The sequence below is a fragment of the Oncorhynchus tshawytscha genome, unplaced genomic scaffold (assembly GCF_018296145.1).
Source record: "Oncorhynchus tshawytscha isolate Ot180627B unplaced genomic scaffold, Otsh_v2.0 Un_contig_1824_pilon_pilon, whole genome shotgun sequence".
Lineage (NCBI taxonomy): Eukaryota > Metazoa > Chordata > Actinopteri > Salmoniformes > Salmonidae > Oncorhynchus > Oncorhynchus tshawytscha.
The window spans coordinates 1,064,325-1,076,967 of NW_024609829.1; the positions used below are offsets into that span (position 1 = coordinate 1,064,325).

The following is a 12,643-nucleotide window of genomic DNA, read 5'->3' on the forward strand; positions in this document are numbered from 1 at the left end:
GAGACACTCACCAGAAAGAAGACTCCTGGTTACCAGTCAAGATCTTCTGGGCTCCATGAAATTAGACTGGACTTGAGCAGATCGGCACTCCCACTCAGGTCTCTCTCATCTGTCCTCAATAGGGTTTTCCTGGATACATAAAGGTTTAAAAATGTTTTAGTTTTTTAAATAAAAAATAATCCAATGAGTAATCACAACTCTTCCTCTTCACAATGTAACAATGGACCTTAGAGCATGAAGTTCCTTTTCCACTGGCTTCCTCTCTCTCTCACACACACACACAAAGCTCAAACTTACCCCCCACCCCACATGCACACACACAATCACAAGTAGCCTACACACTACAAGCCGGAGCGGATGTCCACAGGACAAACAGACAGTGGGCTAGTGTTGGTCCAGGGTCCTAGCTATTTATAGGCTTCTTCAGTATAGCATGTCTCTTCCTATGAGAGTGAGGAGGCTGGAGGAGGCAGACAGACCAAGCACCACTCAGGGACTCTCTACAGCCTGATGTTCCCACTTCCTTGTATAAGCCTGCCTCTACTCCCCACCAGTTTCACCTTTTTTCAGCCTCTTCGATAGGAGGAAAATTATCAGTATAGTATCTTGGTTTGCCTTACGGGAAGTACTGAGTGAGATCCATAAACAGTATAGGTTTGACTAAGCAGAAATACAAGGGGCGTTAGAATGAGACATGGCTACTTAGCACATAGTCATGTGTCATTGCCATTGATTATAGTGTATATTATGGTTATTGGATACAGTGATGTATGTGCAAAGCTTTATGTGTTTTATTGTAATAACTGCAACAAAAAGTACAAGATTCAAGAAGGATGCTGGCTATTGAGAGACAATAAATCATAGATAATCATCAAATCAAATCAAATTGTATTAGTCACAATTAGTTATTATAGTGGCCAATGATTTGAGTCTGTATGTACTGTAGGCATGGTCCATGGTCCATACTGTAGCAATTTATGTGATTAGAGCACAGTCTGTTGGTAAGAAAGTAGCATTGCAAATTCTCCCAGTTCTGAATAGTTTCATGTGTATTTATCTTATTTCATTAGCTCACTGGTGTTTTCTCAGCCCCTTACCATTCATTTCCAACCCCATTTCCTGTTGTAAGGTTGTATTTTTTCAACCTAGTTCAGGGGTGTCAAATTAATTTTGCCCCAGGGACCGCATGCTGTTTTCAACGATGTCCGGAGAGCCGTACTAAAAATGTGTTCTATTTCCTCGCTGTCAACATAGTCCTCTATCCATCGTTTTGGGAATTTTCAATGCTCCCTGACTGTCTAGCTTTTATTTTGGTGATTATTAGTGAGTTGGACACCGTCAAGAAACGGTATGAATGTAGGTCTACTGTATTATCATTTGTGCAGTTTTGATTTGGTTTGAATCATTTTAAAGTATTTTGACTTTGTCGCCCCCCCCAACAAAAATATATATAACAACAACAAAAAACCTCAAACCAACCGAAGGACGGATTTGACCCCCTTGTGGGATGTATGTTTGTAACCTCTGACCTAATTGTTAGCTAAGCTATTGTTAGCTTGCTAGCCACATGGTTTCAGTTCGCTAATATAGTGTACGTTTATTTTGTCCAGCAAATATTTGTTTCTTTCTATATTTCATGGAATTTATCTGCTGTTTGATCATCTGAGTGGGTGTGGTGTTTGAGAGGTCATGGACATTTGCAAATACCTACGAAGTAGATTTTAAAAATTCCTCATTTCATTTTCATATCGGTTGATTATTGTGTTTGTATTCCCGCGCTTCATCAGCCTCTCCAATCGTGTGTGATTGCGGACCACAATTCGGGACATTCCTACATGTGGGCATAGAGAGAAACAGTAATGGCGTCTTCTTGTAGGCGCAATCTCTGCAATGTTTCGTTGGACAAAGCCTATGGAGAAACTGTATGGCATTTTTGTAGGGTTTTTGGACTAATGACAAAAAAAGGTATGTGGTAAACACAGGCTTAGGAGATCTTAAGCTTTGTTCTATGATATAACGTGAATTTTGCAGAACTTGTTATTAAAAAAAATGCACAAAGCACATAAAGGCTTCATAATTCATAAAGGTCATGTTAACTGACTGCTATTATCTCATAGAACAAAACATATTAGTCCTCTGAAGCCTGTGTTAACCTCAGGCCTTTATTCCAAAACCCTATTGTCTACCGTTGTCCTAGCTAGCTAGCTACCATTCCTGCCTGCTATGTACTGGAGTCCAGTGTCCTTTCGCTCCCGCCTGCCGAAACCTGCCTTCGCCGCCATTAACAGAACTGCAGGAAAGCAGTGCCCACATGCAGGAACACAAAGAATTGCGGGTCGAAATGCACCCTAAACGTGCAACCAGAGGGGCCCCAGGACCAAGTTTGGGAAACCCTGCTTTATATGACTGGAGACGATAGCAGAGTCTTTTTATTTAATATGACAAAAATTACAAGTTCGCCAATACTCTGCTGACACTTGCAAGTTCAAATCCCCGAGCTGACAAGGTACAAATCTGTCGTTCTGACCCTGAACAGGCAGTTAACCCAAAGTTCCTAGGCCGTCATTGAAAATAAGAATTTGTTCTTAACTGACTTGCCTAGTTAAATAAAGGTTAAAAAAAAAATGGACAAATAGATCAATTAAAATGACCTTGTCCGCAACTATCTAATAGGCCTACGAAAATGGGAGACACAAATATTATAGAACGTCCATCTAAGCTGAGTGATAAAGACAGAGAAAATGGACACTCCCCTGGTGTCAATAAGAGAAGTTGAGCATTTTAAGAACTAAAAAACAGATTAGAGTCTTTTCATTGTCTTCTCTTTGCACCAATAGCCATTTGCTTTTAAACTATGTTTTCCCACGATTGTAATTTCATACACTGCGATATGCCTGGCTGGGCCTCTTTCACTGACATTCGCAACTCAACAATCATCAAGTTGGTATTTGAAATCAAATCAAATACATTTGTATATGTCTCATGCGCCGAATACAACAGGTGTAGACCTTACAGTGAAATGCTTACTTACAAGCCCTTAACCCAGAAAAAGTCATAGATAATAATAATAATAATTAAAGAGTAGCAGTAAAATAACAATAGGGCTATATACAGGGCGTACTGGTACAGAGTCAATGTGCGGGGGTACTGGTTAGTCGAGGTAATTGAGGTAATATGTACATGTAGTTATTCAAGTTATTAAAGTCACTATGCATTGATAGTAACAGAGAGTATCAGCAGCATAGAAGGGGGGGGGGATGCAATGCAAATATTCTGGGTGGCCATTTGATTAGCTGTTCCGGAGGTTTATGGCTTAGGGTAGAAGCTGTTTAGAAGCCTCTTGGACCTAGACTTGGCGCTCCGGTACCACTTGCCGTGCGGTAGCAGAGAGAACAGTCTATGACTAGGGTGGCTGGAGTCTTTGACACTTTCTAGGGCCTTTATTTGCCACACGTGCTGCCAAAATTGCGGACCCTTCTGGCAGGCTATGTGATTTTTGTGACAAGATTTGCTAACATATAACCGATGGTATACAAGTACATACCCTTTTCCTCTTGGCGCAGTGGTTCTCAATCCTGGTCCGGGGAACACGAAGGGGTGCCCCTTTTTGTTTTTGCCTTAGCACTACACACCTGATTCAAATCATCAAAGCTTGATGATGAGTTGCTCATGTCCACCCCTTTGGGTGCCCAGGACCAGGATTGAGAACAACTGCAGTCTTGGGACATCCATTGGGACATCTTCATCTCTGTATATGAGGACAGAAAACATCAAAGAACAGGCTTCATTATACTTCATTATACTATACAATTAGACAGCACTGAATATTATGTTGCTGTTACCGCTGTCCTTTGTATTTCTCTCTAGGGACAGGAATTACACAAAAGTACCTGCCCTATCCAGAGTAGCTTTCTCTCTCTCCGTGAATAAAAATGACCCTCCCCCCCCCCCACAAAATGCTAACCTCCCCTGTTATTGTAATGGTGAGAGGTTTGCATGTCCTGGGGGTATGATATTTTGCATCTGTAACTTTCTGACTCATCATTATTCACGATTCATTCATGGGTTTGCGCCCAGGCTCTGTCGTAACTGGCCATGACAGGGAGGTCTGTGAGGTGACACTCAATTGGTCTAGCGTTGTCCGGGTTAGGGAGGGTTTGGCCGGTAGGGATATCCTTGTCTCATTGCGCACCAGCGACTCCTGTGGCGGTCCAGGTGTAGTGCAGGCTTGGTGCATGGTGCCAGGTGCATGGTGTTTCCTCTGACACATTGGTGCGGCTGGCATCTGGGTTGGATGCGCGCTGTGTTAAGAAGCGGCTTGGTTGGGTTGTGTATCGGAGGATGCATGACTTTCAACCTTTGTCTCTCCTGAGGCTGTACGGGAGTTGTAGCGATGAGACAAGATAGTAGCTACTAACAATCGGATACCACAAAATTGGGGAGAAAAAGGGGTAAAAATTTAAATAAGAGGTACATTGTCTGCTTTAGGCATGTGGTTGTGATTGTTTTATCAAGGTACTGTGCCTGTTTGTCTTGTTACATAATTAGATTTGGCCCTTGCCTAGATTGCCTAGACATTGGTATGCTCTGTTTGACTATGCTTTAGGGCAGTGGTTCCCAAACTTTTTATAGTCCTGTACCCCTTCAAACATTCAACCTCCAGCTGCATACCCCCTCTAGCACCAGGGTCGGCGCACTCTCAAATGTTGTTTTTTGACATCATTGTAAGCCTGCCACACACACACTATACGATACATTTATTAAACATAAGAATGAGTGTGAGTGTTTGTCACAACCCGGCTCATGGGAAGTGACAAACAGCTCATACAGGGCCAGGGCACAAATAATAATATAATAATAATCAATCATTTTGCTCTTTATTTAGCCATCTTACATATAAAACCTTATTTGTTCATCAAAAATGGTGAATGATGACTCACCACAGGTTAATGAGAAGGGTATGCTTGAAAGGATGCACATAACTCTGTAATGTTGGGTTGTATTGGAGAGAGTCTGTCTTAAATCATTTTCCACACAGTCTGTGCCTGTATTTAGTTTTCATGCTAGTGAGGGCCAAGAATCCACTCTCACATAGGTACGTGGTTGCAAATGGCATCAGTGTCTTAACAGCGCGATTTGCCAAGGCAAGAAACTCTGAGCACAGCCCTATCCAGAAATCTGGCAGTGGCTTCTGATTAAATTACATTTTCACAGAACTGCTTGTTGCAATTTTCAATGAGGCTCTCTTATTCAGCCAGCAGCATACCACCCTGCATACCACTGCTGGCTTGCTTCTGAAGCTAAGCAGGGTTGGTCCTGGTCGGTCCCTGGATGGGAGACCAGATGCTGCTGGATGTGGTGTTGGAGGGCCAGTAGGAAGCACTCTTTCCTCTGGTTTAAAACAAAATATCCCAATACCCCAGGTCAGTGATTGGAGACACTGAGCTGTGTAGGGTGCTGTCTTTCGGATGGGACGTTAAACGGGTGTCCTGACTCTCTGTGGTCATTAAGGATCCCATGGCACTTATTGTAAGAGTAGGGGTGTTAACCCTGGTGTCCTGGCTAAATTCCCAATCTGGCCATCAAACCATCACGGTCACCTAATAATCCCCAGTTTACAAATGGCTCATTCATCCCCCTCCTCTCCCCTGTAAATATTCCCCAGGTTGTTCCTGCAAATGATAATGTGTTCTCAGTCAATTTACCTGGTAGAATAACGGATAAAAAAATAAATAAGAATTCAGATATCGGTAAGTGGACTAGAGGCAGGGCATGAAAGGGATAACGAATCCAGTTGTTTGTGTTGTCCATTTCGGGAAAGTACCTGTGTAATTGAGCACCCAGCTCACTCAGGTGCTTAGCTATATCACATTTGACATGGTCCGTAAGCTTGAGTTCATTGAACACAAAAAATCGTACAATGATGGAAAGACCTGTGTGTTGTCCTTGTTAATGCAGACAGAGAAGAGCTCTAACTTCTTAATCATAGCCTCAATTTTGTCCCACACATGGAATATAGTTGCGGAGAGTCCCTGTAATCCTAGACTCGGATCATTCAGGCGAGAAAAAACATCACCTAGATAGGCCAGTCATATGAGAAACTTGTTATCATGTAAGTGGTCAGACAAGTGAAAATGATGGTCAGTAAAGAAAACTTTAAGCTCGTCTCTCAATTTAGAAAAAAACTTGTCAATACTTTGCCCCTTGATAACCAGCGCACTTCTGGTTATCAATGTAGAAAATACATGAGAGTTCAGGGGCCTTGCAAAGTTAACCAATTTCACTGTTGTGTCCAAAACATCTTTCAAGCTGTCAGGCATTCCCTTGGCAGCAAGAGCCTCTCGGTGGATGCTGCGGTGTACCTAAGTGGCGTCGGGAGCAACTGCTTGCACGTGCGTTACCACTCCACTATGTCTCCCTGTCATAACTTTTAAAATATCCTCTCATGTTGTCCTGGTTTCCAGTGGTTTGCAGAAGAGGATGTCTTCCTTAACTGACCCCAATAAACGTAACGGACATATACCAGGAGCTGTGCCATGCCCATCATGTCTGTTGACTCTTCCAGCTGTAACGCATATAATTCACTTGCTTGTATGCAAAGTAGTAATTGTTTGAAAACATCTTCTGCCATGTCACTGATGTGTCGTGAAACAGTGTTGTTTGATGAAGGATTGTCTGTATAGTTTTTTGGGCCTTTTCCCCCAGCATTGTCCCAGCCATATCCACAGCGGCAGGAAGAATGAAGTCCTCCACAATAGTACAGGCCTTGTCTGTCGTAGCCACTCAGGAGCTCACCATATAAGACGCTTCTAGCCCCTTCTTATTAATGGTATCTGTTGCTTTTATACATGTCTTACTACTCAAAAGTCGTCTTTATTCTCGATCAAAAAACTCCTGTGTCTTATTTTCAAATGGTCATGTTTCGTTTCTAAATGTCTGCGCAAGAGTGAAGGTTTCCCGCGAGAGAGTAACGGTTAATGTGATTGGATGTTAATTATTTTACTCGGCTACCTGTATTTGACATTTTGTTGTTATTTCGCTGAACACTAGATGGTTTCATTTTATTTTTGGCAGTGAAACAAGGCTACTCAGGCGAGAAAAAAAACTATAAATGTATTGTGAAGATATATAATTTTTCCAGCAAGGTGGAGCCATTTTATTTCATTTTTTAAAATGTGAATAGCATTTTTATTTGGCGTACCCCCGACTTCATTGCGCGATAGGTATTTTAGATAGCGGTAGGTATTTTAGACTCCTGGATAGGTATTTTAGAAAGCAATCTGGTGCCCGACGGCAGAGTTGATGACGTGGCACACAACCATTTGTTGATGCATGCTACATCTGAGCACGGGAACGCGACACATCGTATCATCGCATCATGTTTGTCCCATTGAGGTACAAAATAACAGTTTGTCCCAACAAAAAGAATGTAGCTAGGCTAGGTAAAAATATTTTGCTCTCAAAGCTTCAAAATTCCCCAAAATTGTAGACCTATTTGACTTCAGCTTTGCCTAATGGCCCCACCCCTGGAGAAAGTGAGTAATCCTTTCAGTAAACACGTTCAGTCTGCAATCATCATAACAAACACCTTATAAGGCATTGTAGCCAAGACACAAACTTCACAGACTGGGGAATGTCAAAGACAGACCAAATATCATACTGGCCAACAATCAGAAGCTGTTTTATCTTTAATCAATGCAATACAATGTTTTGCTTTGCATATCATATCTCTGGGTCAGAAGTCCCAGACAGAGGCTATCTTGGATTGCTGGTATGTTATTACCTTTAACCTCCTCTTTCCATCACCACCCTCCCCTTTCCTCCCTCACTTTCTCCCTCTCTGTCTAGCCTTATTTACACCTTGCACTAATGTGAATTTGTGATCTGATCAATATGATCCAATCACTATCTGATCAAGGTTTGTCGCATCTACACATTGTATTAAAATGTGTCTCCTATCCATCCACTGTGTCCACATTGTGACCAGATTAGCTAATGCCTCCCTGTATGCAAATTATTTGACAGATATTCTTAAAAATATAATGAATTTAAGACAATTACTGATGCCATAAGTCAATGGTGCTACCTTTCAATGATTTTAGAGGCCGGTATCATTATGACTTAAGGGTTGTTCCACCTATTAGGTGCCTTTTGAGGAGTGTAACTTGGTGAAAAAAAATAAAGAGCACATGTTTTCCAATCTCAAAAAAAAAAAATACTACAATATGTGCCCATTAAGTGTAACAGGGTTGACTGTAACAGGGTTGACGATTTCATCTTAAATCAGCCATAAATCCCCTTGTGACAGGAGGAACTCCCAGAGGGACATGTCAAAATGGTGAATTCTGGCACTTTAGTAAGTCTTTATTCATGTAAAAAATATATATGTATTGAATTTTCCATGTGGTCTATATTAGAGGACACTTAATTTAATATGAGGCTTTTAAAATTCTATATTAGTGCCCAATATCTACTTAAAATATCTAAGTCTGGGTTTACATAGGGATGCAAAAGGCACTTATTTTGTGCAATGACCCTTAAAAAGATATCAATCGGATCACAATGGCTTTGTTTACACAGGCAGCCCAATTCTGATATTTTTTCCACTAATTCATCTTTTGACCAATCACATCAGATATTTACACATCAGATTTTTTTTAAGAGCTGGTCTGATTTGTCAAAAAACCAATTAGTGAAAAAAAATTAGAACTGGGCTGCCTGTGTGAATGCAGCCAATGTGTCTTTTAATTGTCTACACCTGTGGACAAGATCATGTTAGCACCAGGTATAAACAGGGCTTCTCTGGCTCTCAATTTGTTTTCTCTCTCTGCATCTCGCAAACCCTTTTCCTTCAGCCATCTAAAGCCCTTTCTTTTTTGTCCTCCTCGCTCTACATCTCTTTCACAGTCTATGTGTGTACCCAGCAGACTCCTCCCTAAGTCCCAGCTTGGTTTGTTTCTCTGAGTTCTTTTAGACTGAAGCCACTCCAGAACTCCACTGTTAGAGATCACTCTACAACCAGGGAGTTTCAGCCACACACACTACACAAGGTAAGATGGGACCATCTCAACACCTACCAGCTACTATAGCCACTGCTTTCATGATGCATAGTATACAGTAACAGGCCACAGAACACTTTCAAAATGTTTATTACTATCCAAGAATGGACAGATTCTTCTGCTTTTTCACTTTAAAAGTGCAGGGCAGATCACATCTGCTCTGCCAGACACTTACAGGGTAAGAAGGGTAAAATAAGCTGTTGTAAGTAGGGAATTAATTGCTTAGTAGCTTGATTGTGTGTGATGATGATGATGACCGCAGCTCTTCGATCATGATGGCTGCCAGAACACATTGTTAGATGGAAAATCACCTAAATGTTTTGGCTGGGTACATTCATGGTTCTATTTCCTGAGCATCTGCAGGAAAGGAGTCACAACTCCGGAAATGAGTAATGTTTGTGACCAGCTTCCTATGCAATGTGTTGCTCAAAATTATATTTTTTCAAAAGTGATATTCTGTCTAAAGCTGCCTGACCTGTTCAGTGACTAAGGTCATAAAGTGACTGTTAACATGTAGTCGAACTGCATTAACTTTTTGGTAATTTAGCAGACGCTTTTATCCAGCGCAACTTACATGGACAATTAGCGTTAAGTGCCTTGCTCAAGGCACATCTCGTCCACTCTGGGATTTGAAAAAGCGCATTTCGGTTACTGGCCCAATGCTCTTAACCACTAGGCTACCATAAAATGAAGAGACTTTCCTGTTTACTCAAATTGCAGATTAGCACCTTCTGTCTTGGTGACATATTTCAACAATATAGATTGAAGTACAAGACTCATCCAACAGCAATTTATTTAAATTCAACAGTAGACTTGATAAGTTGGGTTAAGTCAATAACTATTCTGAATGAGTGTTCTGGCACCTCCCTAGCCTCAGGAGGAACTTTGAATTTCATGATAAAGGAGAATAAACAGTGAAAGTGCCTGCATGTACTGTAGCCAAACCCAGCAGCAGTTTTAACTCTAAGGCCATTCCTTTTATCTTTTTGAGTACATTCCTAAAAATACCCTTTAGTCTAAATGTATGGTACCTACAGAGGATACCCAGGCTCTATTGTGTAAATACTATTCTCTCATTTGTAAAATTCTTGACTACATGACCAGAACCCTAGTTATAGTCCATAACTGGTTGTACTTTTTGTTTTTTGTTGCGTCACAAGGTCTGGAAAAACCTCCCATTGTATACACAGCTTCATGCATTTCTCCTACCATCCAATGCGTGTCAGGAACTGTAGAAGCATACTTGCTTATTTATATATAAGGCACTCCTCCCATTCAGTGGGTGTCCCAACAGAAGGAACCACATGCCTCCCATTTCTATGTAAGGAACTAACTCTCCACTGTAACTCTGCAGAATGCCTTTGGGAGGAGGAAATAAGTGTGGCTGCTGCCAGAAGACCGTGTACTTCGCTGAGGAAGTGCAGTGCGAGGGGAAATATTTCCACAAGTCCTGCTTTCTGTGCAGTAAGTGATCCGCGTGAGGTCATCCCGTTCTTTCGTAAACCACATTGACGACTAATGTACCAATTATTCTGAGCTGACATTAAGAGCTCATGATGGAATGTGAAGTATTTGGCACTCTGAGGAAGCGGAGAATCCAAAGTTCTCTGTTCTTGCTAGCATGTCCTTATTTGGAGAGGGAGAAATGGCTCTGTCACAGGCCTTGTATGGGAGAAAAGGTATCAGAGTGATCTGGCTCAGATGAGTGTTTGTTAGTTAACTATGCACCTCTCTCGCCCCCAGAGTCAGAATGTTAAACTAACACTGTGGTGATGCCATAATGTCTTTGCAGTGACTCAGACTCTAAAGAGTCAAATGTCTGCAACTACATGGCCTGTTGCTGATAAACATAACACAAAATGACCTCCAGTTGGAAGACTGTTAGTATTGGTGTGTAGCTTCTAAACTGCTTGTGTTGCTGATATGGCACAGCATTGACCAATCAGTTCAATGCCACTAAATCTGTCTGCCTCTCCCTGCCTAAAATATTCTGCTCTTAGTGGCATGTAAGAAGAACCTGGACAGCACAACGGTAGCCTGCCATGTGGATGAAATCTACTGCAAATCCTGCTATGGCAAGAAGTATGGGCCAAAAGGCTATGGCTTTGGTGGGGGAGCAGGCACCCTGAGCATGGACACAGGGGCACATCTTGGAATCAGACCTGAAGAGTAAGGAAGTAATCTTAAGTGTTGTATGTACTCTCCATACCAATAGGTCTACCAGGGCTTTTTCCACAGCACTGCTGATATTCATCATTCCCTTCTAATAAGGGGCTGATTTAAAGCCTGGGCGAACATTACATTAATTAATCAATTAGGGATAAAGAAAAACCTGCAGACCTTGAGGACTGACTTGAATGCTGTTCTATGTAGTTTAATCATAACAAATCTAAGTCATTACATATCCAGTAAGACGGTCCGTTTGTTCATCAACAGGCAGGCAGCCCACCGCCCCACCAACAACCCCAACGCCTCAAAGTTGGCCACTAAGTTTGGCAGCTCAGATGTGTGTCCACGCTGCGCCAAGGCTGTGTATTCTGCCGAGAAGGTGCTCGGAGGTGGAAATGTAAGTCAGTGTTTTGGGCTGATCTTGTCTTTTGAAAGGGGGAGAGCTACATTATGGGTAATCTCCTGAACATCATGGGGCGGTTTCCCGGACACAGATTAAGCCTAGTCCTGGACTAAAAAGCACTTAAAGGAGATTCTCCATTGAGCTTGCGGTCCAGGACTAGGCTTAATCTATGTCCGGGAAACCGCCCATATATTTAACAGTACTAATGGCCATACTGTGTCAACGGCTGCTGTGGCAGTGGGTCAACTGAAATGCATGATTAGGGATATCTTATGTGTTCAAATGGTGTAATGTGAAGGAGAAATACCAGTTATTGTTGACATACTGTATCTGTGCAGCCCAGTGCTGAGACGACACTTTTCCTAATCTGTCTTTTCCAGTCCTGGCACAAGAGCTGCTTCCGCTGTAGCAAGTGTGGGAAGGGGCTGGAATCAACCACTGTGGCTGACAAAGATGGAGAAATCTACTGTAAAGGTGGGTGTACTATTTCTGAACTTCTACTGTAAATGCAGCAAAACAGAATTTAAATAAACTAGAGAATGCAAATGCTGTAGCATCTTATCAATGTATCTCCCTTTGTATTATATACATTATCAAGTATACTACCTTTTCATCCACAGCATGTTATGCCAAGAATTTTGGTCCAAAGGGCTTTGGGTTCGGCCAGGGGGCAGGAGCTCTGGCACATGCTCAGTAGGGGTCAGGCCTCCTCGGACTCCTAAACATTTGGACTGCAAATCCCTGGATTCCCCAGTCAACCTGTGTTTATTCCTGCTATCTCATTCCAGCTACTGGCAGAGGCTCACGCAGTGCACAGTTTACTTATGTGCTTTCCTTACCAGCGGTGTTAGCTGCTCATGTTTTTTCTAAGATTTGGCATGAATGAGGTTAATACTCTGCATGATAAAAAAATTTGTAACCACTGAGAGAACCAAGATTTACCAGCGTGTTCATTTTGGCCTAATAAACTCCTTTTTGCAATTTGAATATATACCAAGTGAGTCCGTTTATA

At 41.9% G+C, this 12,643-nt stretch overlaps 2 protein-coding genes across 14 annotated transcripts in view; one reads left to right on the plus strand and one right to left on the minus strand.

Moving 5' to 3' along the window:
* nav1b (neuron navigator 1b) overlaps positions 1–351 on the minus strand; it is a 133,201-nt gene extending 132,850 nt beyond the window's left edge. For 2 of the 13 annotated variants that reach the window (XM_024426499.2, XM_024426497.2), the window contains exon 1: positions 12–347. The gene's annotated coding sequence lies outside the window, so the exon portion shown is untranslated. Of the gene's footprint in view, positions 1–11 lie in introns of all 13 variants that reach the window. The other 11 variants (XM_024426506.2, XM_024426502.2, XM_042319266.1 and 8 more) reach the window with 9 other exon arrangements.
* Positions 352–8,824: 8,473 nt separating this feature from the next.
* On the plus strand, positions 8,825–12,618 carry LOC112254191 (cysteine and glycine-rich protein 1). The gene is made up of 6 exons (XM_024426510.2): positions 8,825–9,050; positions 10,414–10,523; positions 11,060–11,228; positions 11,496–11,625; positions 12,012–12,105; positions 12,252–12,618. The coding sequence occupies exons 2-6, from the start codon at positions 10,415–10,417 to the stop codon at positions 12,326–12,328; spliced, it is 579 nt and encodes a 192-aa protein (XP_024282278.1). The 5' UTR covers positions 8,825–9,050; position 10,414; the 3' UTR covers positions 12,329–12,618.
* Positions 12,619–12,643: the final 25 nt, after the last annotated feature.

What these genes read in the sequence shown, in the direction of transcription:
- LOC112254191 (XM_024426510.2), top strand. Translation starts at nt 10,415, where the DNA reads ATGCCTTTGGGAGGAGGAAATAAGTGTGGCTGCTGCCAGAAGACCGTG. An exon ending in CAAGTCCTGCTTTCTGTGCA is followed by an intron (nt 10,524 to 11,059) that starts GTAAGTGATCCG and finishes TTCTGCTCTTAG; the next exon opens with TGGCATGTAAGAAGAACCTG. An exon ending in TGGAGAAATCTACTGTAAAG is followed by an intron (nt 12,106 to 12,251) that starts GTGGGTGTACTA and finishes TTTCATCCACAG; the next exon opens with CATGTTATGCCAAGAATTTT.